Genomic DNA, 25,821 nt, shown 5'->3' with positions numbered 1-25,821 from the left:
TGTCAAACACTTCAGTTCTTTCACTAGACAGGTAAATGATTTTCAAGTTATGTACCTAATTTTAAAGATCATACTTAGCTGACTAATAATTCTAAATTTAGTATTTACAATTTTTTTAACATTTAATAAATAATATACATGAATATAAAATATTTCTATATTTTATCACTGCTGCACATATTCAGTTAACTATTAACTTGCAATGTTTTGAAACTGATTATACATAAACCAGCATGTACTATTTAATGGAGATTATTTAAAAACTTTTACCTTTTAAATTATTATGAAGGCTAACTGGACAAGTAAATGATTTTCAAGTTATGTACCTAATTTTAAAGATCATATTTAGCTGAATAATAATTCTAACTTAAGTATTTACAAAATTTTTAACATTTAATAAATAATTAAATGTTAATGGTCTGCAAATAGTGTTTACATCAATGGTCTGTGATGTAAACACTGGGCTAGACACTAGAATGGGAACAGACAGCACCTAAATGAAAGAGAAATGATAAATATTACACAAGAAGACTTGCAACTGAATGTCAGAAACTTAAATTGAAATATTTTGATTCTTGAGAAGCATACATGAATAACGAATTTGTATTTGATGATATTCTAATGAACTAGATTAATATTAATTATATATATAACTTATTCCCCTGGACTTTTATTACTAAATAAATTCCTTTGCAATCTGAAATTTCTGGTAAATAGTTAATAATCAGACATCTTACATAGAAAACTCAATCCTTAATATTAATTTTCAAAAATTAACATTAATCTGAAAAGATTAAAAGAAATGTAATTTTAATTTACAAAAAAATATTAGGTTCTGTTATCAAGATTTTATTTTATTTTATTTTGTTATTTTTTATTTTGGAAAAATGAACATACCATAACTTGGTAACATATAACATTAATATCTGAATTTTTTAAAATTAACTATGCTGTTGAAGTATAATAATATAATAATTTAATTACTATAGCCTACTTTAATTATTATAGAAGTGAAGGTATTTCACTTACACCTATTTTGAGAAAATTAAGTTGTCAGAGAAAAGCAAATTAACCAAATCTATTCAAGGAACTGTTCATTTGTGCCAACATTAAAATTTCTTGGAAAGCAATTTTTATCAAATGAATGCTGACGTACATGAATTTTTTTTCTATGAAGTATGGGCTAGGCTAACCCATTTTTTGTTTGCCAGTGAAAGACAGAGTTACACAATTTAATGTGTTGCTCTTCAGAATTTAACTAGGTATTTGTTGTTGAAAAAAGAATGGCCAGTCTAAAATAAGCTACCACAAATGTGATTATTGTAATATAAGTGAAATGTAGTTCCTGCAGTAAACCTCCTTCCCTACATTCTTTTGTATTTACACACACTTTTTTTGAATCTTATATTTTCATATTACATGTTTTTCCTAAAAACTCTGTTTTTTTGCATCTATAACAATTTGAACAATTATAAGTTTATACAAAACATTTTAAAAGCCTTTTGTTCTTTTTTTAACTGAGTAATTAGAAAATAATAAAAAAGGATAAAACTAAACTTGCTGAAGCTGAATGCCATGTTTATTAGGAAACAGAACTAAAATATGCACAGAAAGCACTATATGCTTGCAGTAAACTTTAAAATAAATGTGTGATTTATCATGGTACTGTTCAGATATTTTCTGAGAAAGTGCAAGGGCAAAATTTTAAATAATGCTGACAACATCCAGAACTTATTAGAAATCTACTATTTTACACACAACATACAGAAAACAAGCCAAATGAAATGGTGGAATAAACATAACTGATATATATTCAAAGTTACATATTACTGCTTTGTACAAATCTTTTTTTACTACAAATTATACACTGAATAACAGTTTCAAAATAAACAACTTCAGTATAGATAGTGATTTGCTTTAAATTAGTTGATCATGGGTAATTTAGAATTCCTTTGTTCAAGTATAATACTCTTATTTTATCTAATTAAATACAGTATATTACAGTAAAAAAAAGCCCAAAAATTAAAGGACTACCATTCAGGATTTTTTGTTTTTTAAGATTTTTCTATTAAAACCTTTTTAGTAGGTAGCGTTGGACCAGTTCATATCATAGATGCTGGGGTGCAGGCATTCCTGGTGAAGGTCTTAAGCTGGTAACCTCAGCTTGATGAAAATCTAAACAAAAACAGCACATATTTTAATTTGAGATCTCTCTCTCTCTCTCTCTCTCTCTCTCTCTCTCTCTCTCTCTCTCTCTCTCTCTCTCTCTCTCTCACACACACACACACACACACACACACACACACACACACACACACACACACACACACACAGTAATGGGGAGAAAAAAAAATTTTTTTAAATTGTAATATTTTAGGTTTTTTAAGGATACAATGCTTGGCTATTCATTTAGAGAAAAATACATTATTCACAGTTAGGCATACATTCACTAGAGGCCACACATCAGCTGACGAGAAGCAAGCACATAATATTTCATGTGAAAACAAATTAAATTTTTATCTGAAGTACTAAAAACGTTTAGGGCTGAAAGTCTTAAACTATGGGAAATTTATTAGACAAACAAGTTAGTGAAAGCATCATTTTAGTTCGTAGAAGTAAGTGAAATGGCATGTTCTTTTTGCGCATCTCATATTGAAAATACCTTCACATTGCTGAGAATAAGTAACATTAGTCTTTTTTACAGGCAAAACATTGCTTATTCAAGGTAGTGCAATACCAGGCAACTTGTTTGTGAGGCATTCACAATATGAGATATAACAAAAAAGATGATTTCCACTAACTTGTTAGATTTTTATTTGAATTAAACTACTCAACAACTGGTTCTTCATCTAAAATTTCAAACCCTTCAGTCTGTCTTATATCATATAATATGTTGTTATTAGTCTCGTCACTAAGAACTTCGTCTTTTGCAGGTACACATAATATTTTCTGAAAAGATTATAAACAGAATAAAGTTGAGTTGTTTTGACAAACATGTATCCAATTCTAAATGGATACGGAGATACAGCTGTTTGAAACCAGCGTGCACAAAGCTATTATGAGAGGTATTAAAAAATGTTAAATGTCTTATTGTTTGTATTTATTGACATTTTGAATAATAAAAAAAACACAAATAATTGACAAATTTTTTACAGTTCATGATAAATGTTCGAAAATCCCACTGCCAACCTCAATGCACTTTGCAACTCATGTGGTAATGTGCGTTGTTCTGGTGTTCCTTTATGAGGGCAGCACTATCCAAAATGTGAGTAAGCAATTAGTTGCTTGTATTCACCTTTTCTTTGTATACTGCGCTTTTCATCTACCCCCACAAACAAAAATATAATGCTGTGAGGCGTTGAGACTTTGGTGGCCAATGAACGGGACCACCGTGGCCAATCCATCGTTCAGGGAAAGTTCAATTTAGATATTGTATCACCAGATGGGTATAATGTTCAGGAGCTCTGTCATGCTGAAAGTACATACCAATCCTTGTAGCCAAGGGAACCCCCCCCCCCCGCCAATAGTAGTGAAAGTTCATTTTGCAGAAATTCTAGGTAAATGGGCCCTGTAAGATGATTCTGTAAAACAATAGGCCCAATCAACTGATTGTCGATAATGCTGCACCACATGTTTACACACATGCCACTGTTGAAAATTTGTTTCTACAGTGGCATGTGGATTTTTGTCTGACCACCTATGAGAGTTACGGGTGTTGTTGATACCGTCATGGGTGATGTAGCTTCATTGCTGAACAGTACTAATGGAATTAATTAGCGATTAGCATTTACCCACTGACAAAATTCTAATCACTGCGAGTCATCTCTTGGTTGAAGATGTTGCACCCACTGTATGTGAAACAGATACAAGCCCTGCTCATGTAATGTTCGCCATACTCTTGCCTGTGGAACACCAATACACGTAAAAATTCTTTGTGTGCTAATAGTAGGACTATGTTCTACCGACTGAAGAATGTGTTCTATTTCATCCACATTTTGTTCATTTGCATGTTCAGAAGAAATATGGTCTCACACAGTTCATGTCAACACTAGTAAATGCTCTTGAATCCGGTATTCTGCAGTTAGGAAACCGTCAACAGCATTCTCTACAAGCAGCATTAGCACTTCCACCACAAAAACCACAAACAAACTACATATCAGCATATTCAGAACATGTGAAGATGTGTAGCATTCTTAACAACACTATTAACACCAAACAGCATCAGGTTATAACTGCTTCTTTGTCACATCTGATTCAGGGCACTGTGCATGGCAGTTTCAAACAGCTGTATCTCAGTATCCAGTGAGAATTAGACATGTGTTTATATGAACTTTTTTACTCAGAATAAGCGATACTATAACCTCCCAAAATATTTACTATTCCTCCTGAATCACCTTGTATATATATATATAGGGGTCTGCAAACTTTTTTTGATTTTTAAAGGGGTTCGTAGATCTCAGTAGTTTGGGAACCACTGGATTAAGCAATTTCAAATGCTGAAATGCTTTGTACTGTTGGAATGAATTTCTTTGTAAACTAGTCAGAAAAAATTACACGGTCCATCCAAATTAATTGTTGTAGTGAAGAATGGGTAAATTTGAAACATCAATTTCAGAAAAAGCACTTCCAATTTGCATGTATTCATGAATGAATATGTGCACATATACAACAGAATGACAATTATACGAATTGATTTGTGACAAAAGTGATTGAGATAATTGAAAATTGGATTAACCCCTTCACAGAACATTTTTTTCCGGAAAACGTGCTGTAACGGATCGACTTTTTTTATTTTAGTGATTTAAGCTTTAGTGATTTTTAATGATTTAATCTATACAATGAATACTCATTGTATAGTGTTTTTTATTAATTTTTTCGTACAAAATACATGGGAATAATTAACCAATTTGGGCTATCCCGAGTTATCTCATGTATGTTAAAAAGTGTGCAAATTACAGAGATTTTTTTAATAAATTAGCACTTGATCTAAAAGAAAGACACAGAAAAAGTCTTCATTACTCATTATATACAGCATGCCCTCGTTATAACGCGGTTTGCTTTACGATGTTCTTATATTATAACCCGTATCTGATTATAACACTGTCACAAATCACTATAACGCTCTTTTACCAGCGTACATATTGCATTTTTGGCATATTCAACGAAAGCTTTTCATCTGATGGAGTCTATAGCTAGAAAATGAATAGCAAAACAGCATTCAAACGTTTCTCATGCCGACTTCAGAAATTTTCTCACGCTAATTTAATTGCAGTACAGTGACTTGTTATGTTGTTCTGAGATCAACATTTAAAAAAAAATGATCAAGTATATTGCTTGTAATATTTGTGTTATATGCATTTATCCGAAGTCTAGTCATCACTCAGTACAGTATCAGACATCGTGCGTAACGTACAGTTTACTCGAACACTGAATCATAATTTTAATGCAACCAACACAGTTACATTTTCAAAGAGTTAATAATGGCGGATAAGAATAAAAAAGTAACAACGTCTGGATGCAGTACAAGGACTATAAATGTAAGAAAAAGACCGAATTTAAAAATTAAATTAGACGTTTTGAAGCGGATCAATTCTGGTCAATGATAAGCCATAATGTGTGCCATAATTTAGGACTGGCAAGTTTAACTGTAAGAACAATTATAAAAAATAAAGAATTAATTTTAGAAGTGGAAAGACAGCTGTTCCACTGCAAGCAACTAGGGCTGGACCGGCTATTAGGATTGAAATGGAGAGACTTTAACTAATTTTATTGAAGATAATATCCAATGCAGAATTCTAAAAAAAAAAAAAAAAAAGAAAAAAAAGTGGAACCACTTAAAACTAGTAAGGGCTGGTTGAATAAGATTTAAAATCCAGGGAGAAGCTGCAAGTGCAGATCAAGGAGCCGAAATTTCAAAAAAGAACTTGTTAAAATTATTGAAGAGGGGTATTATGTGTTATACTTCTCAACAAGTTTTTAACATAGATGAAGCAGGAATTTTTTAGAAACGAATTCCTAAAAGAAGTTTCATATTGAAAGAAGAAAGCTTTATTGTTAGGTGGTAACGCTGTGGGCGATTTAAAATTAAAACCACTTTTAGTTTATCAGGAAGAGGGCCAAAGTACAACCCAAAATCGACACATTTTTCATGATTAAATTAAATCAATTTAGATCAATTAAATCCATGATTTTAATTGGAATTTTAAGTTTAATTTTGATATGTAAGTAGCTACCACATAATTATATACGTATGTAATGCAGAATATTTTATATGTACAAATATTTGAATATTAAATATTTTCAAATATCCTAGGGCACCGACCGCAACTCACAAATACATATGTTACCTTATGGGAATGCTGCGCTCGCTTAGCGCGGATTCACTTAGTGCTTTGTTTTACCGGAATAAATTATCAGCTTTAAGCGGGGGTCACCTGTAAATAAATTTTAAAAAATCAAGCGGAATGCACAAGCAGTAATTGTGAACTAACTACATTCTGACACATGGCCATCACAAGTGGAGGGGTGAGGTAAGCGTCGCTTACTGCCGCCTGTAAGCGCCGCTTACAGGCGGCAGTTCAAGAGGGCGCCGAAATATTTTTTGATATTGTTTTTGTGAATTATTTTCGTGGGTCCAGTATTCTGCATTTAGGATGGAAAATTATATTTGCTTACTGGCGGCACAGGAACGTGCGCTATAGTGTTCTGACATTGCTGTACAATATAAGTAAAACGAAAGCCAGTCCTTTGCTGCCAGGCGTAAGAAAATCCTGAGAAAACTCGGGATTTACCTGTCTAATGCAAAATTAGCCAGGTAAATGCCAGAGAAAATACGTTTCAGTCCAAAATTTGAAGGTATTATTGTTTGCTTCGGGTATTATTGTATCCCGAGATATTTCGTGTAGTTCCAAATAACCTTTAAAACTAAAAACAAGATATCTCGGGATAATCCACTAAGGGGTTAAGGAAAAAAAGCTACTTCATGAAAAACAATTATTGTACAATTTAAAAGACATGATTGAATATATACAATATACTTTTCAGTAATAATAATAAAAAAATAAAAAAAAAAAAAAAACTTAAAACAGATGAAAAATGAATAAATATAGAGTAATTAAATTAACATTTTCAAAATACTTTATTAGAAAAAAAATCCAAAAATGATGTTTGATCAGTAGACAAAACTTGTTTCCTAGCTGCGAAGTCACACAAGCAATTTAAGTATAAGAAGCTGTGAAGTATTGCATTTATACTTCTTTTTGTACCACTTCAATGCTATTTCAAGGCACTATGAGCGGGAGTCAGTTCATCATTTTCTTAATTATCTTCTTCACAGTTATCCTCTTCTTGAATACTGTCAACAATTTCCAAATCTGTCAAGAGAGAGATTTGGAAAACATGATTGTCTGCATCACTTTTCATCCAATCTGTCACTTCTTCGATTCCACAATCAGAACAACCAGGAATGTTCTTAATAATTTCAAGAAGTTCAGTTCAACTTGTTTCTGCAGAGACTTGGAAAAGCTGTTTGTCTTTTCCAAACAGATTCCTCCATGTTTTGTGCAACGTTTCAGCTTTAATAGAATTACATGAAGCAAGTAGCAAGCATGTAAGCACTCTCTTTCAAATTAAGACTTTTATAAAAGCAAAACACATCATTTTCATCACCATCACACAGTAAAAGTTTTCTCAAGAGTTTTTTCCTCTACATCTTTTAAGAGTTTCAATAATCCCCTGATCCATATGTTGCAATAGAGGTATTACATTTAGAGGGAGAAACATGATTTTAAACTTTCCATCTCCACGCTCCAAAAGTTTGCTGCAATGGTGAGACGATGTCTAAATGAGCAATACTTTCCCAAACTTTCCGATATTTTCTTGGTATATTTTCACTTCGAGAATAAATGTCTTATCATACCACTCCACAAATAAATTAGCTGTTATGGCTTAGCCTGATTCATATAAGTCATGGGCAAATTTTTCACACTCTTTAGAGCTGTTGGACATTTTGACTTGCCTATTAGAAGCAGATTTAATCTGTTTTTGTCAACTGAATTAGCACAAACCATCACTGTCACTCAATCCTTACTAATTTTATAGCCGGGAGCAGTAGATTCATGTTTTGAGGCAGTGTTTTCCAATTTAAACCAGTTTCGTCGGCAATGTAAATAAAATCGGAATCATAATTCTCGATTTTAATAAATGAGGTCATTTCAGTGATGAACTCTTCAGCATTTCCTTGTTAGCACACAATTTCTCACTGTGAATTTCAAGCTCTCATATTTTGTGTTGAGATTTAAAATTATGTAACCATCCAGAGCTTGCTTTAAAGTCACTATTGCTTTCTAACTCTTTATTAAACATTTGAGCTTTCTCACATTTGGGTCCGAAATTGGCTGTCCAGCTGATCTTTTTTGCACAAATCATTTGTATATTGCTTCTTCTAATTTGTTGTTATCAGCTTTTTTCATTGTCAGAGCCTTCTAATACAGAAACAAACTGACTCACTATTCTTTTTAATGTCAGAAATTGTGTCCCCCCTTGACACCATATCTTTCAGCAATTTTCTTCTCTGATTCCTGCTTTTTTTATTATTTTTATTTTTTTTTAACAAATTAATTATTTCCACATTGTCCACCACTGTCAGAACAACATATTTTTGTTTCACTTGATATTGTACATTTTTTAGAATCAATTAAAATTTCAACAGGTTTGAAAATCAAACAAAACACAACACTAAACACTGACACGTGACTACGATGATGGCTGGGAACAGACAGGAATGACAACCATGTGGGCTAACTCAGTGAGTGGGGCGGGGGAAAGCATTTACATCAAAGACTGAGTGCGCATTCCATAGTTGTGGTGATTCGGTTAAAAAAAAATTACCAATTCATATAATTTGGATAATCAATGTTCTACTGTAATTTCATGTACACTAATGCTAGAAGCAAAGTAAATAAATTTGATGAATTTGAAGTACTGATTAAGTCATCAAATGCAGACATTGTGAGGATATCAGCGACATTGTGTCACTCAGACATACGAGATGCAGAATTTGAATATGGGAATACAATGTGTACAGAAAGGACAGGAAAGGGATGGAGTTATGCTCTTAGTTAAGAAGCATATTAAATCTAAGGCAGTGCAATCAGTCGGCATGGGTGGCCAGTGAAATGTGAGTTAGTCTGGTGTGACATAAGTGCTGGAAAAACAAAAATGAGAGTACTATATGTCTAACTACTGTAATAAACAACACTATAGAAAAACAGAGTGGGAAAGTAAATCAGAATGTCTTATAATGGGGGTTGATACCTCTCCAGATATTGACTGAAACTTGTGGGGTTGGTCACTCACACAACAGCAAGACTTTTGTGGATTTATTGGATGACTTATCTACAATAGCATATTAGCCAAGCAACAAGAGTAAGCAATATTCTTGATCTGATTAACAGTAGTAATTTTTCAAGCATTAAGAACTTGCAGGTAAAGATTCTCTGGATGGCAGTGATCATGTGGGATTTATTTAAAGACATAACTACTGTCAAGAGTAAAGAGAAGGGCTTTTGCTTTCATAAGGATGACTATAGTGATCTCAGACAGTTTTTAATTCTGTAAATTCTAAATAGAAGGCATTTGGGGAAGTAATCATAAAAGCTACTAGTCTTTTAATACCAACTAAGAAATACTGCTCTAGGCTTAGACCTAATGGATGTGACATCCATTAGGTCTAAGCCAGGAGAAGTGGCAGAGAAAAAAAATGCATGGGATGCATATAAATTATCAGGTGATACTGAAGCCTATGGTAGATATAAACTAGATTGCAATCAAGTCACAAAGGAAAGTAGGCAATCTAAGGCAGATGACGAAAAGTCTCTGACAAAGAATGCTAAGAAAAACAGCAAAGGCTTCTTTAGTTATATGTACAGTAGAAGGAAGGGGTTAAATCACATTTGTCCACTTAATGTTATTGGTAGTAGTAGTAGTAGTGGCATGTGATGCAAGAAAGCAAGTGTATTGGCTTATGCACCATCAGCCAAAAAAAAAAAAAAAAAAAAAAAATCACACCATTCCCTCCAAATGCCTGTCCAATTCCTCCTTAAATTTATTTAACCTATCAACTTCCACAACGACAGATGGAAGTTTGTTCCAGCAATTAACCACCCGCTGGCTAAAGGCAAATTTCCGTACATCTATTCTACATCTGTCCTTTCTTAATTTAAATTTATGCCCCCTTAGGTTCGTAATCTCATCAAGTGGAAGGATCCCATCAGAATCCAGCATGCTCAACCCATTCAAGCCCTTATACACCTCAATCAGATCACCACGCAGGTGCCTAGTCTCCAGCCACTGCAATTTGCAGAACTTAAACCTCTCTTGGTAAGAGGATCCCTTCATTCCCCTCACCAATCTTGTTGCCCTTCTCTGTACACGCTCAAGTAAATCTACATCCTTCCTAAAATGAGGCCTCCAGACCTGTACGCAGTACTCAAGGCGTGGCCTGACCATTGTCTTATACAGAGGGATAATCACCTACTTCTCCCTGCTAGCAAAATTCCTATATATCATTGACAAAACCCCATGAGCTGCCCTGGCAGCCTGTCTGCATTGCTCAGAAAACTTCATATCTGACTGCACAATTACTCCCAGGTCTTTTTCATTTTCTACCACCTTAAGTGTAGTACCACACAGTTGGTGCGTTTCTCTGGGGTTACCTCTACCCATATGCAGTACTTTGCATTTGTCAAGGTTAAACTTCAGTTGCTACTTCTTAGCCCATCTGCCCACATTATCTAGATCCTGTTGCAGTAGCACACTGCCATTACTGTCATTAACAACCCTGCCAACCTTTGTATCATCTGCAAACTTCGACATTAAGCCTGATATACCGTCATCAATATCATTGAATATACAAAACACAACAGTGGACCTAACACCGAACCCTGTGGGACTCCACTAATAACATTAGTCCAAGAAGAGCAGCACCCATTGATTACTACCCTCTGTCTTCTCCCACTTAACCATCCTTTTATCCATTGTAGCAACTTACCCTTAATACTACCATTCTGCTCCAATTTGTACAATAGTCTTCCATGTGCAACAGTGTCAAAAGCTTTCCTGAAATCCAAATATACGATATCAAAATTATTTTTTGCATCCAGTTCCTTTGTAACCACATCATAATATCCTATCAAATTTGTCAGACAAGATTTTCCCTTAACAAACCCATGCGGTGTCTCAATGATTGCTGCAGTCTTGTCTAGATGATCCTGCAATGCATCTTTAACTAGTGTCTCCATTATTTTACCTGTTTAATGGTTTAACTGTTGATGATACTGCTCAAGTTGCTGACAAACTGCATAGGTATTTTGCATTTACATTCAAGCATGAGGATTTACCCTCACTAAAGAATTCCTCCACTAAATGATTTTGTGATAATTGTGAGGAATGTGGAAGGGAAATTGTTAAAGCTTAATATAAAAAAATGTGCTTAGGGTGGATGGGATCTATCGAATTATATTAAGGGAGGCAGCAAAGGAGGTAAGTGAACCCTTAGCCACAATTATGAGTGCATCTTTGGATTTAGATTGAGGTCCCTATGGATTGGAGATGTTCAACTGTATCTCCAATTCACAAAGGGTAATTAAAAGGTAACAAGAGTAATTAGAGACCTGTTAGCTGAACTTCTGCTCCAGGGAAAATAATGGAGTCCAAGGTTCAAGAAGTAATGAGAACTAAATTTGGATGGGAATACAATTATACTATACACACAGGATAGATCTGTTGAGAACCAATCTTGTCTGACTAATCTGATTGGATTCTATGGTGCAGTAACAAATGATGCAAGAATCAAGCTTATACAGCATCAGCAAAAAAAAAATAATAATAAATAAATAAAATAAAATTAAATAAATAAATTAAAAACCCTCCCATTTCATCTATTCATTCTCCCCAATAGTTCTTCCTTGAATTTATTTACACTATCAACTTCCACAACAAAAGATGGAAGTTTGTTTCAGCAATCAACTACCACTGGCTAAAGGCAAATTTCCACACATTTATTCTGCAACCATCCTTCACCAATCTGAATTTATGGCTTCTCGTTTGTGTGGTCTAAGCAAGAATCCCATCAGCTTTGAGCTTGCTCAATCCAATTAGAGCCTTAAACACCTCAATCAGATGATCATCTCACAGGCCTAGTCTCCATATGCTGCAATTTGCAGAACTGAAGTCTTTCTTGGTAAGAGCATACCTTTCTCCTGCTTGCCAATCGTGTTACCCTTCTTTGTACTTGTTCCACCAGCTCTACATCCTTCCTAAAATCAGGCCTCTAGACCTGTATGCAGTACTAAAGATGTGGCCTGACCATTGCCTTATACAATGGAATAATAACCTCATTATCCTTGCTAGCAAGATTCCTGTATATCATTGACAAAACTCCATTAGCTGTCCTGGCTGCCTCTCTTTATTGCTCAGAGAACTTCATATCCAATTAAGCCAAAATACAGCCTTGTCTAGATGATAAAAAGATATTTATCTTTTTCATTTTCCAGAGCTCTGAGTGTAGTACCACACACAGTTGGTACATTACTCTGGGATTACTGATACCCATATGCAGCATCTTGCAGTTATTAATGTTAAACTTCAACTCAGCTAATTTTCCTAACATTTCTATATCCTGTTTCAGCAGCATACTGTTAATCCTGTCATTAACCACCCAGCCAGCTGACGTATCAATTACAAACTTGGACATTAATCCTGATATGCCTTCACGAATATCATTGAATAAATATAGAAAACAAATACCGAATGCGTCAAATATTGAACTCCAAGGACTTCACTAATAACATTAGCCCACAAAGAGAAATGTCCATTGGTTAGCACTTTGTCTTCTCCCACTCAACCATCCCATCATCCTTAGCAGCAACTTGCACTCAAAATTGTCACATTGCTCCTAATTATACAGCTATTTTTTATGTGCAACAGTATAAAAATGTTTTGTGAAAACCAAGTATATGATATTAATATTAATTTTTGCATCCAGTTCCTCTGTGACCACATTATAGTAGCCAATCAAATTGGTCAAACAAGATTTCACCTTAACACAAACCCATGCCGAGTGGAGTATAACTGCAGCCTTGTCTAGATGATTCTGCATTACTTCTTTTACTAGCGACGACATTAGTTTCCCTGAAACAGAAGTTAAGCTAACGGGTCTGTAATTATTCATGTCACCCTTTGATCCTCCTCTATGAATTGGGGATACATTTGCACATCTCCAGTCCACAGGAAACTCCCCTGAATCCAAGGATGCTCTCATAATTATGGCTGAGGGTTTGCTTACTTACTTCACTGTCTTCCTTAATATAAATGGATAGACCCCATCCACCCCAGGTGCCTTTCTTATGTTTAACTTCAACAATTTCTCTTCCACTTTCCTCAGTTATTACAAAATCATTTAGCTCCCTGTTAGAGTTTGATAAACTTCAAGCATCCCCTTCCCTAAAGAATTCCTCGTGTGTGTGAACGTAGATGCAAAATACTCATTCAGTTTGATAGCAACCTGAGCAGGATCATCAATGGTCAAGCCATTGATATTGAGTGAACCATTTTGATTCACCCCCCTTCTTTCTGGTATTTCCATAAGCAAAGACATCTTTGCTGTTTTTCCTTGCATTCTTTGCCAAGGATTACTGATAATCTGCCTCTGCATCCCTGACTTCCTTTGTGACTTAATTAGACTAGTCTATATGTATTACAAGCTTCTGTGTCACTTGCTAATTTATAGCATCCCATGCACTTTTCTTCTCTGCCATGAGTTTCATCAGTTCATCAGACATCCATTTAGGCCTATACCTTGAAGAGTTTCTTAGTTGGTATGAAAAGCCTAGTAGTTTCTATGATTAATTCCTTGAATGCTTCCCATTTAGAATTTGCCGATGGTAATATCATCAGTCAGCACCTATAGAGAAATTAAAAATGGACTGAGACCACTGTAGTCACATTTACGAAAGCAGAAACCCTCCCTATTTACCCTTGGTCGTAGTTACATCTTTAAGTAAATCCTAAATCAATACACTGTGATCACCGCCACCTAGTGGTTCTTCTATCTGCAGATTCTTAATGCATGAATAATCACTGCTGATAATGAGATCAAGAGTATTACTCGCTCTTGTTGCCTCTCTAACATGCTGCTGTAGAAAACAGTCCTCCAATAAATGCACAAGTCTTGCTAGGCTGAGTGATATCAAACCACAAGTTCCAGTAAATATCTGGAAAGTTAAAATCCCCCATTATAAGACATTGATTTACTGGCTCACTATTTCTCTGTACGGCTGTTTGTTGTACTCATCAGAGTCATTAAGCTTATAACTCACTCCTAGTCTCATTTTTGCTTTCCCAGTGCTTAAGTCACTCAACATTGCACTGGCCACTCATGTCAACTCGATGCCTTAGATTTTGTGTGCTTCTTAACTAAGAGCATACCCCTATCCTGTCTGTAGGAAGAACCACATATGAAATCCTACTAGAAGCTGAAGTATTCAACAAACAATATGCTACATGGTTCAGGCCTGGACTTCACCTATCGTTTTTGCTGAACAGAAATGGCAGGATAAACGCAAAGTTATACTCTCTTGGACTAACAGACTCACCTCTCTTCCCCTGCAGTCAACAGTCAATCACTAAATCTTCCAATACCAAATTTAGCAGGACTCAAGAGCTCAACTACAAATGTTCACTGAAGTATATGTCTGACTGTATTGTAACTCCCAAGTCCCTTTCTTCCACTACCGACTTCAGTTAAACTCCATAAAGTGTATAAGTTATTTTGGGGTTGTTGTTTCCCAGGTGCAATACCTTATATTTTGCTGGATTAAAGCATAGCAGCCATTTTACTGGCCATCCCTGAAGTCTATCTAGGTCACTCCGAAGAAGCTCTGCTTGGCTGTGACCATTAACTACTCTACCGATCTTTACATCATCTGCAAATTTAGACATTATGCCCTCTATTTCTTCATCGATATTATTTAAGTGAATTAAAAACATCAGTGGTCCCAACATTGCTCCTTGGGGGAACTCCACTCCTTACATTAATACAAGCTGAGGAATAACCATTTATCAAAACCTCTGCCTCCTGCTCTGAAACCATCCTGCTATCCAACTAGGGATATTCCCTGTGATTTCAACCTGTTCCTGCTTATTAAGTAACTGCTCATGTGGGACTGAGTAAAATACTTTGCTGAAATCCAAATAAGCAATGTCAAAATTATTCCCTAAATCCAACTCATGAGTGACCCTGTTGAAATGGCTAACCAGATTTATTAAACATGATTTTCCCTTTACAAAACTGTGCTGTTTATTCTTCAGAATTCCATTGCTATCCAAATGATGCCAAATTCCACCCTTGATCATTTCCTCCATGATTTTCTCTACTACTGAAGTTAGACTGGTCGGTACACTCTTAGAACAGCCCTCATGTATTGGAAATACATTGGCACTTTTTCAATCCAATGGAATCTCTACTGAGTCCAGTAATGCTCTCATAATTAGCCTCAATGTTCCATGCACTCACTTGCTGCCTCCCTTAAAATTATAGAGTACATGCCATCGACCCTAAGAGCCTTACTCGCCTGTAGGCTCGAAAGTGTTTTCATTGCAAAGTCATCTAGACAAGATGATCATCCTTGTCTAGTGAACATCCAGATGATCACTGCAGAATCATCTTGATAAGATTCCAGATGCATTCCAGGATTATCTAGACAAGACTGCAGTAATAATTCAGAAACAGCATGGGGAAAGTCTTGTCTGACAAATTTGATTGGATACTATGATGTAGTCACAAAGGAACTGGCTGCAAAAAATAATTCTGATGTTGTAAACTTGGATTTCAGGAAAGCTTTTTTTCACACCGTTGCACATGGAGGACTACTGTACAAATTGGAGCAGTATGGTATTAAGGATGAGTTGCTACAATGGGTGGTTGAGTGGGAGAAGACAGAGAGTGGTAATCAATGGATGCTGCTGTTCGTGGACTAATGTTATTAGTGGAGTCCCGAAGGGTTCAGTGTTGGGCCCACTGTTGTTTTGTATATTTATCAATGATACTGATGAAGGCTTAGTCAGGCTTAATGTCCAAGTTTGCAGATAATACAAAGATTGGCAGGGCTGTTAATGGCAGTGTGCTATGCAACAGGATCTAGAAAAGTTGGGCAGACAGGCTGAGAAGTGGCAACTGAAGTTTAACAATGACAAATGCAAAATTCTGCATGTGGGTAGCAGTAAGGCTTACAACACCCAGATTCTGGGATCCCGAACACCGGTAATTTTTTCCCGGTATTGATACAAAAATACCAGTTTTTGGGTACTAATTTAAAAAATAATTATCCACAATTTATTCACATAAAGGTTATAAAATCGACAACAATAAATCATTAATACTGCTGAATTTGCAAATGAGGGATTGTTATACACAGTACAAACGCAACGGAAACCTGAAAACGTCACAAAACTAAGACAAAATCCTACAGATATATTTCTCTTAGTAAGTACAGTGTGTGTGTGTGGAAGTAAAATATTTAAGGAATAATGAAAACATCATTATGAAAATATTTACATTAGTGGCTGTAGGCCTGGTAGTGCAATTAAGGAATATGGTGAACAATCGTACGGCAGGTTAAAATTAAAAGCTTCTGAACAATAGTTTAATCCCTCTATTACACTGCTATTTGAGGAGGTGACACAGTGCATTTTGGGAAAGGGTGTTGGCATGGAGCAGTTCAAAGGTATTGTGAACAGGTAATCTTGAGGTAAAAGATGAAAGCATTTTGTTGTCTGGGAAAAATATTCTGTTTTTCCCACCAAAGGAAGAAGAGTGAGTTTAAAGAATAACACTGTGATTGGATCAGGTTTAAATTAGATATGTAAATACGTGCAAACCCCTCTGAGGTTTGCACATAAGTTTGCGTATAAAATAGTATAAGGGGGCAATTCTAACTTGCAATCAATTCAATAAATAAATAAATGAGAAGGAAATAAATAAGGTGCTCATGCCAAAACAGGGGTTTGTGGTTGTTGTTCGGAGGGGTTGCAGACTTGCAGTGGTAGTTCTGTGGTTCAGGTGTGTCCAGCAGTGAAGAGTTCTGCCTGGCATGTTCCTGTGCTAGAAGTTAATCCGGAAGTTGAATAAAAAGCCAGTCAGACAGTGCCCTGGCTTCTACTACTGCTGTGATAATTTCCTTCAGTATTAACAGAGAACTGTTCTTGAAATCCCGAAATAAGACAGTACTGGAAGAGCTATACAGCAGAGATGCAGAGTTCAGCTAAGGAGAGAGAGAGAGAGAGAGAGAGAGAGATATCACCGCACTCCATGTAAGGAACCTGCACAAAGGAATCCCACCTGTACGTGAAAGAAAAGTAAGGCAATTCCTCTGAACTGTGTTGTTTTGGAAATGGTACTTAGATAAAGTGGGAGATTATTTTAGAGGAAAATTGAAGTTGAAGAAATACGAGAAATAGGGAAATTAGTATTGAGTTGGTTTACTGGTTGAAGTTGTAAAGAAAATTGATACTGCTAAATTAAGAGAGATTACATGGAATTGTTAGCATTAAGTTAGTGACTTATGGATTGCTGTTATGAAGAGAATTGATACTGGTGATTAAGAGAAATATAAGGAAGTGATTAAGATTGAATGTTTAATGTTTGAAGCTGTAGAGAGAGTTGAGATTGTTAATTGAGAGAAATTTTACGGAAATGATTAAATGAGAAAAATGAATGGATTAGATGTAAATGAACACCAGTTATGTATTGTAAGTAAATTTGTATGATAAATGACTTTTGTTTTATATTTGTGTCATTGCTCTTGAGAAACTGACAGCTAACATATAATATATATATATATATATATAATGTAATGTAAAAGTTAGGCAAAAGTAATAAAAATAAATAAATATAAATATGAAGCTATCATTAGAGGCAGCAAATGCACATCCTCCACATGAAGCCTAATTATATCTGATAATTACAATAAATCTGATATTTAAAATAAAATAATCAGCCAGTAGTACGGCAAAAAAGTAGAGCGAAACGAAACGTAAAATAATAAAATAGACAAACAGGGAAGGGAAAGTAAAGATAATAAGACAAAAAAGTAGTCGATAATCCCCTGTATAATTTAGTCATTAAACCCAATTAATAAAAACGATGTAAATTTAAAATAATGCCAATTATAAATAATTTAGCGGTACCCCCCTCGAAGGTACCAGTTCCAAAAGACGTGAAATATCACCAAAAAAAGGGGTTAAAGAAACTACAAAAAACTAAAATATCAAAATGATAGACTGACCATCATGCCCCATATCGACAGAGGACCACGAGGCCAATAATGTCATGGAATCGCTGCATTTCAATCGTCATACAAATCATCGCAAAGGCGGAAATATCGAAGAACTAAACCACCCTTCCATTTTCCGATAGATCAACCAATGCAGAGGATTTGCACGGCGGTGGTCCTTATGCAGTGAGAAATAATCTATAGAACAGACAGCACTCTAGATCAGAGCCACACCACTGACATAATGTAAGCTTAGCCAGCACCGCTAAATTATTTATAATTGGCATTATTTTAAATTTACATCGTTTTTATTAATTGGGTTTAATGACTAAATTATACAGGGGATTATCGACTACTTTTTTGTCTTATTATCTTTACTTTCCCTTCCCTGTTTGTTTATTTTATTATTTTATACGTTTCGTTTCGCTCTACTTTTTTGCCGCACTACTGGCTGATTATTTTATTTTAAATATCAGATTTAACGTAATTATCAGATATATATATATATATATGGGGGGGGGGGGAATATCCCTCAGCTCCTGGAAATTCTCATTTTTTAACGCAGCAAGGTAGCTTGTGGGGCGCTACTATACAAAAATCATAACAATGGCCACTGATGGTGCTACTAAGGTACAGGGAAATAAAAATGAATTTAGATACATTGTAGCAACTTTAGGGTAAGTTGCTACAATGGATAACAGGATAGTTGAGTGGGAGACAACAGAGGGTGGTAATCAATGGGTGCTGCTCTTCATGGACTAATGTTATTAGTGGAGTCCAACAAGGTTCGGTGTTGGGTCCACTGTTGTTTTGTATATTTATCAATGATATTGATGAAGGTATATTAGGCTTAGTGTTGAAGTTTGCAGATGGTACAAAGGTTGGCAGGGTTGTTAATGACAGTAATGGCAGTGTGCTACTGCAAACAGGATCTAGAAAACTTGAGAAGATGGGCTGAGAAGTGGCAACTGAAGATTAACATTGACAAATGCAAAGTACTACATATGGGTAGAAGTAACTGCAGAGGAACGTACCAACTGTGTGGTACTACACTTAGGGTGGTAGAAAATGAAAAAGACCTGGGAGTAATTGTGCAATCAGATATGAAGTTTTCTGAGCAATGCAGACAGGCTTGCCAGAGCAGGTCATGGGGTCGTGTCAATGATATACAGGAATTTTGCTAGCAGGGAAAAGGAGGTGATTGTCCCTCTGTATAAGGCAATGGTCAGGCCACACCTTGAGTACTGCATACAGATCTGGAGGCCTCATTTTAGGAAGGATGTAGATTTGCTTAAGCATGTACAGAGAAGGCAAAAAGATTAGTGAGGGGAATAAAGGGATCCTCTTACCAAGAGAAGCTTAAGTTCTGCAAATTGCAGTGGCTGGAGAATAAGCACTGCAAGGTGATCTGATTGAGGTGTATAAGGCCTTGAATGGGTTGAGCACGCTGAAATCTGATGGGATTCTTCCACTTTTTCAGATTACAAACCTAAGGAGGCATAAATTCAAATTGAGGAAAGACAGCTGTAGAACAGAGGGTGCAGAAATTTGCCTTTAGCCAGCGGGTTGTTAATTGCAGGAACAAACGTCCATCTGTCACAAATTAATTTAAGGAGGAACCGAAGAAACATTTAGAGGGAACGGTTGTGTAAATTTTTTTTTTTTTGCTGATTCCACATAAGCTCATACGCTTGCTTTCTTGCATCGCATGCCACGATTACTATTACCTTTGCTTTATTGCACTCAGGCTGCTTTTGATAAGAAGTATGACTCCATCACCCATTCTGTCTGCCCTATCCTTCCTAAATACATTGTACATACCATACTGAAACTCATTATCCTCCATTTCTGGATTGCACCACATTTCCGTAAGCCCTATTATGTCAGTGTTAAAAATTTCAGTACTTAATGAAAATAGTAACCCACGAAGTTTCCTACAGTTTCAATAATATATTTTTTAATTTCAGATCCTGAAGTCAACAAAGTTGTGCGAATGAGAAAAGACGGACAAAATCAGTCACCGTGCAGTCATTCAATGTTTGGCAAAAAAGGTACTAATGTCAAAGACAATTCACGAGGATATGGTTACAACACTGGGGATGATGCCCCTACCTATTCCGTGATTAAAAAGTGGGCAGCGGAATTTAAACGAGGAAGGGAGAGCCAGGAAGATGACACATGCTATGCAAGACCTACAATGTCCATCTCTGTAGAAGTTGTTGACAGTGTGCATGATCTGGTGATGAGTGATTGATGAGTGCCATTCAGTACACTGCCAGTGTCTTGGGCATCTCATTTTAACATATGTACCATATAAGAGGTTCTCACTATGAAAAAGGTGTCAGCATGATGGGTACCAAAGTTGATGGCAGTTCAAAAATTCACACGAGTTGTCAAGTGAATATTCACATTGTTCTCAAACAGATCCAGAAAATTTCCTTGCAAGATTTGTAACCATGGATGAGATATAGGTACATCACTTTTAGCCAGAGACAAGGGAGCAGTTCAAACAGTAGAAACATGGCTCTTCTTCCTCTCCAAAGAAAGCCATGTTGTTTTTCCTCCTCTGGCAAGGTGATGGCATTGGTTTTTTGAGGTGTTGATGGAGTGTTGCTAGTGGATTACCTTCAGGAAGGCCAGACACTCACAGGGGCATATTACACAGATCTTGTGAGGCATTTGCATGAAAACATCAATGACAAATGCCAAGGGAAAACTAAGCAAAAGGCACCTTGTTCCATCAGGACAAAGCACTTGCTCACTAGTCTGTCACTGCCATGGTTGCACTGCATGAGTGTAGCTTTGACATCTTGGACCATCTTCCATATTCACCAGATCTAGCATCATTGGACTTTTGCCTATTTCCTAATTTGAAAAGATACCTGGCTGGCATTAATTTTCCCACTGACAATGATGTGATTGCTGCAGTGGATGCATTCCTTAAGGCCCAAGAGAAAGCTTTTTTTTTGCAGCTGGAATCAACACATTTCAGCATCTTTGGAAAAAGTGTATTGACTGCAAAGGGGACTATATTGAAAAGTAACATGTTACCAAACTTTAAATAAGCCCATCATATGATACCCAGGCCACAAATTTTTCAAATGCTCCTCATATGTCATATTCACTTTTAAAGTAATAACATCATGAGTACAGAAACTGAATCATGATATCCATTTCTTTCTCATTATAACATTTCTGTATTATAAGAACAAATATATTTCTTAAAATGAGACAGATAAGGAATGTGTTTGTTTTAAAAACTTTTTTTAAGTGTTTTTGTAACTATTACATTCATTATTCTAGATTTGAAAAGTTAAATTATATGGAAAGGTACAATCGACAGGCTATCAATAACACATGGCTGCAACTAACTTATAAAGCTATTTTCACTGTAAATATTTCTCAGTATAATAAATTGTTTTAAATGCTATGTTATGTGTAGAGCAATGGCTGAATTTTCTGTGACATGACTTCCAATTGTGCTTGTATTTGGAGGGCAATTTTAATGTAGATTTCAAAACAGATTTGATGCTGTTCTCAATAAAAAAGGGGACAATTATACACAACTTGAAAATTACAAATTACAGAGCATTTTGCAGACAAAGAGAAATAGATAAAGAAATAAACAAAGAAAGTAATATGAGACACTGGTAAAAAAAAAAGAATAAAGGGAACTATCCCAGAAAAAAAAAAAAACAGAATTTTTGGTCACCTTAAGTATAACCACATTAATTAAACTTTCTACACAATGCAATTAACTTTAAAGCATAGTTATGACTTCTAGAACATATCTGATAATTAGAATATGCACTCAATGTCTTATAGCACTCTTATGTTCTTAAGGAAATTTATTAAATATTAAGCACGAAAATAGTTGTCAACTTTACTATCCATCTAAATTTGGATATTATTATTTATATAAACACATTAGGATAAAACAACTACCTAGTTATTTTCTTTTTTAGCTGCATCTCCATCAAAATAAATTATCTCTAACTAGCAAAACAAATATAACTTAATCCTTTGAGGTAGTTTTCAGAAAATGTGTGGGAGTAGCGTGAAGTACTTATTTTGGTTTGTTTGTCTAATATCAGAGTGAAATTATTAAAAATCAATTATTAATGCTCAAATTTTTTTAAAGATGGAGCAGTAATATCCTTTACATCTGTTTGTGTACTTCTTGATCCTGCTTCATCAACTTCACAATCTGAATTCCAAAGAATTTCTTTGAATTCATTTTTGTGAGTTAAATCAGACAACTAAGGCTAACAGACACAAAAACCACTTCCAATTTTTAAAGCTATTTTAACTGTCTACTAAAATTATTTACATATAGATAAATGGATGCATAAGGCCCCTTCGCACATGAAAAATGTGAATATATGTATGTACTCTTCAAAGGATTAAGTTAAGTATGGATTATGTTTTTTTTTTTTTTTTTTTTATTAAGCATTAATTTAAACTACTGTACAATTATACATAATTATCTTATGACATTCAAATGCATTGAACAATTTCTTCAATTTTTTTACTGCATATTATTTTAGAAACTACATAGAATGATCTATGGCAAATTTTGCAATGTCACAAGCAGAATAAATATGAATTAAAAACTCAAGATTAAAGTCAAGGCCTACCTAATGTCATTCCTTGCAAAGTCTAGGGTGAAAGGAAGAAAACATAGTTGAGTTAAATTTACGCAGTGAGAAGAAAAAAAGAAAAACAAGAACAGTGATAGAAAGTTTTACACTAAACTAATTAATAAATGATAGTTGCAATTTGTGAATATCATAGGGGGGAAGGGGGGGAGAGAGAGAGAGATGCAAGAATGTTTGTACAGGTGTTCAGTGAAATAATACTTTAAATATGTCATTACTCAAATATACATAATTTAGATTAGTGTTTTTTTAACTGGTGTTCAGTACGTTCCACCAACAATTCCATTTATCTACATTTTAGCATTTTAAAATAAGAAAATATAATTAGCATTTATCTACATTTTGAATCTTAAATAACAAAATATATTTGATATATCTAAACTAAAAACAAATCCTCACGATGTAATTAACTAGAATTATTTTGTTTTCAGAAATGAAGACAAAGGTTCTTTACACTGAAAGTGAATGAACAAAAGAGAGATTACTTAGTTTTGGTATTTATTTATTTATTTCATATGTGATCAATACACGAAAGAACCAGTTTTTTCTTGCTTCCTTCGTGTATCGTGGCTGGGATATCCAACCAACCGGTTGGTTCGGCACCATCGTGATATCCAGCCGGAGGCGGGAATCGAACCCGCAACCTTTAGGTTGCCAGGCAGGCACCTTACCTACCCGGCTAGCCTGGTCGGCAGTTTTGGTATTGATATTCCAGCAATATAAAACACCAAATTGGTGTTCTGCCAATTTCTTACCCATTGAAAAGTGCTCGATTACTCAAAAAAGGTTATTAAAAACCACTGCTTTAAGATATGCTCTTATCTTTAAATGTGTTTTCAAACAAAATCAAAAATGGGCCATCAAAGTTATGTCACTCAATCAGTATCTTTTATATTTAAGCATATAAAAGATATACCAAATAAATGTGTATTTTATAATTTTTTTTTGGTCTAAAAGGAAACTTTTAGGAGCAAAATATGGCTAATCATCAAGATTAGAAATAAAAGAAATTTAGATGTTTTTAAAACTAGGCACAAAAGGACAAAATGCAAAAATAATCCATGAAAGAATAATTACTGCATGAGGTAAGGACACTACTACTGTATTACTCATACAGTAGCAAAATACAGTAGTTGTAAACAGCACACCCTGACCTGCTTGTTGGCTTCCTCTGGCCAAGATAATCTTGTATGTTGCATCTGCTTATCTCTGCGGTCAGCTCCTCTTTGGTGACTGAAGGATTCACATCAAAGTTAAGGATGCTGGGGCCACGTTGCTTTGGAATTTCTGCTCTGAGACCTAGGCTCGCCTTGCCACTCTCTCACAACTTTTGATTTGTTTGACATTCTTCCTAGATGCAGTTTCCACAACAATGACTGTTCTGGGTCCTAACTTCTTTTACCTTAATGTTGATTAATTGTGGTTTCAGGGTTCTAATGACCTTAGATTTCACTTCTTCACTGGTGCCAATGTGATATCCTAATCAGTTTTGATAATTACAACAGGCCTTGGACTGTGGAAAGGGGAAGGAGCAGGCTGTTTCAAAGTGGAAGCATATGATACAACTTTATTAATAGTGGATTGGGTTACATCTCCATGTGACACTTTGGCCGTGTCATGGACTCTAGTAGGGTGAGTGATAGTTCCTAACGTTTTGGGCTTTCAACTGCTTATTGTCAATGATGCCTTTGTACAGTGTCTTTTTCAGTAAACCACATGCATGAATGATCTTGATAACAGCATCTTTTGAGATTTTTGTCTTCTCTGCTGCTTAGCAGTATTCAACTCTCCAATGGAGAATTGGAATAGTGTCAAGATGAGCTCTGACACCTCCAGAAGCTTATGATGATATGTCAGTTTCCAGAACTTCTGGCCATTTTTGGGGGGATTTGACTCTGGTTTTCAATTTTAGAGATTTTCTGAGAATTTTCTTAGTCTTTTTCTTCCACTTTAGAGAGAGTGGAGTTCAGAGGACTGTAAATAGGGTGCTCACCCCCTTCCTGATTACAACAGATATTCTCCACTTGATGTATTCTGCCAGCATCCTGTAGACTCGTGAGATAATTCTGATTTATACTTTAGCTTTAATTTAGCAGAGCAGGGGCCTGGAGGGCTCTCTTCTAAAACTTCCATGTCCCGAGGGACATCACTTGTGGTCAGAACCACTACCTGATCCACAGCAATGTCTTGTACTTCATGTGGCGGGAGGAAGGGGAGGATTAAAACATTAGCTTTGAAAAATTTCTTTTTCCCTTTCTTCTTTGAGGTGAGTGGGTGGTTTGTTGCTTTTAGAGTTTTCCCTCATAAGAAGCGAGTCTCTCTAGCTTAAAGTTCATTGCAACAACAACTGGGTTGAGATGTCCATCATCTGTCTCAGCCATATCTCCAGAAAATGGTGGTGGGGGGGGGGGAGAAACCGATAGATTCCTAATTTGTACACCGGAACAGTTTGCAGTACAAAACCATTCAGGCAAAAATAGCATTTCAGTAGCTATAGCAGAAGTGAGAAGCTATAATAAAACAACCCACGGGAATACTTAGACAATGTTAATTTTACATGCCAAGCAGAAGTAGGTCACAGGCCCAAGGTCAGCAAGGTCAGAGTTCACCCCGTAAATTATAATGGAAAATGGAGCTGGAGGAGGGGAAGCTCAAAGACTCCAACGTTTCTAGAGGGATTGCGAACTGAAGCACTAAGTGAATGCCTGCCTGTGTTACAAATCAAAGTGATCCCTGAAATGCTAGCCCAGTCAAGGTCTTGCTGGAATAATGCCTCAATGACCAGAGTAATAGCTGTCTCTCTCATGCAATGTTTATGGTGTCAGTCAAGG

The 25,821-nt window shown here is 35.5% G+C and overlaps 1 protein-coding gene across 2 annotated transcripts in view; it reads right to left on the bottom strand.

Annotated features, from left to right (window-relative positions):
• Positions 1–1,945: 1,945 nt before the first annotated feature.
• The window catches only part of Grasp65 (Golgi reassembly-stacking protein 2), a 222,181-nt gene continuing 198,305 nt past the window's right edge, over positions 1,946–25,821 (bottom strand). Inside the window, exons 10-11 of one of the 2 annotated variants that reach the window (XM_090387074.1) lie at positions 22,970–22,991; positions 2,071–2,175 (exon numbers count right to left, since the gene is read on the bottom strand). In XM_090387074.1, coding sequence (XP_090243200.1) covers positions 2,160–2,175; positions 22,970–22,991 — 38 coding nt within the window. In that variant the 3' untranslated portion in view covers positions 2,071–2,159. Of the gene's footprint in view, positions 2,176–22,969; positions 22,992–25,821 lie in introns of both variants that reach the window. The other variant, XM_090387073.1, reaches the window with a different exon arrangement.

The sequence above is a fragment of the Mastigoproctus giganteus genome, chromosome 13, assembly GCF_048544385.1.
Source record: "Mastigoproctus giganteus isolate SK-2022 chromosome 13, ASM4854438v1, whole genome shotgun sequence".
In the NCBI taxonomy this organism is placed as follows: domain Eukaryota; kingdom Metazoa; phylum Arthropoda; class Arachnida; order Uropygi; family Thelyphonidae; genus Mastigoproctus; species Mastigoproctus giganteus.
Note: the sequence above shows the minus strand (reverse complement) of the source record. Positions and strands in the feature narration are given on the sequence as shown.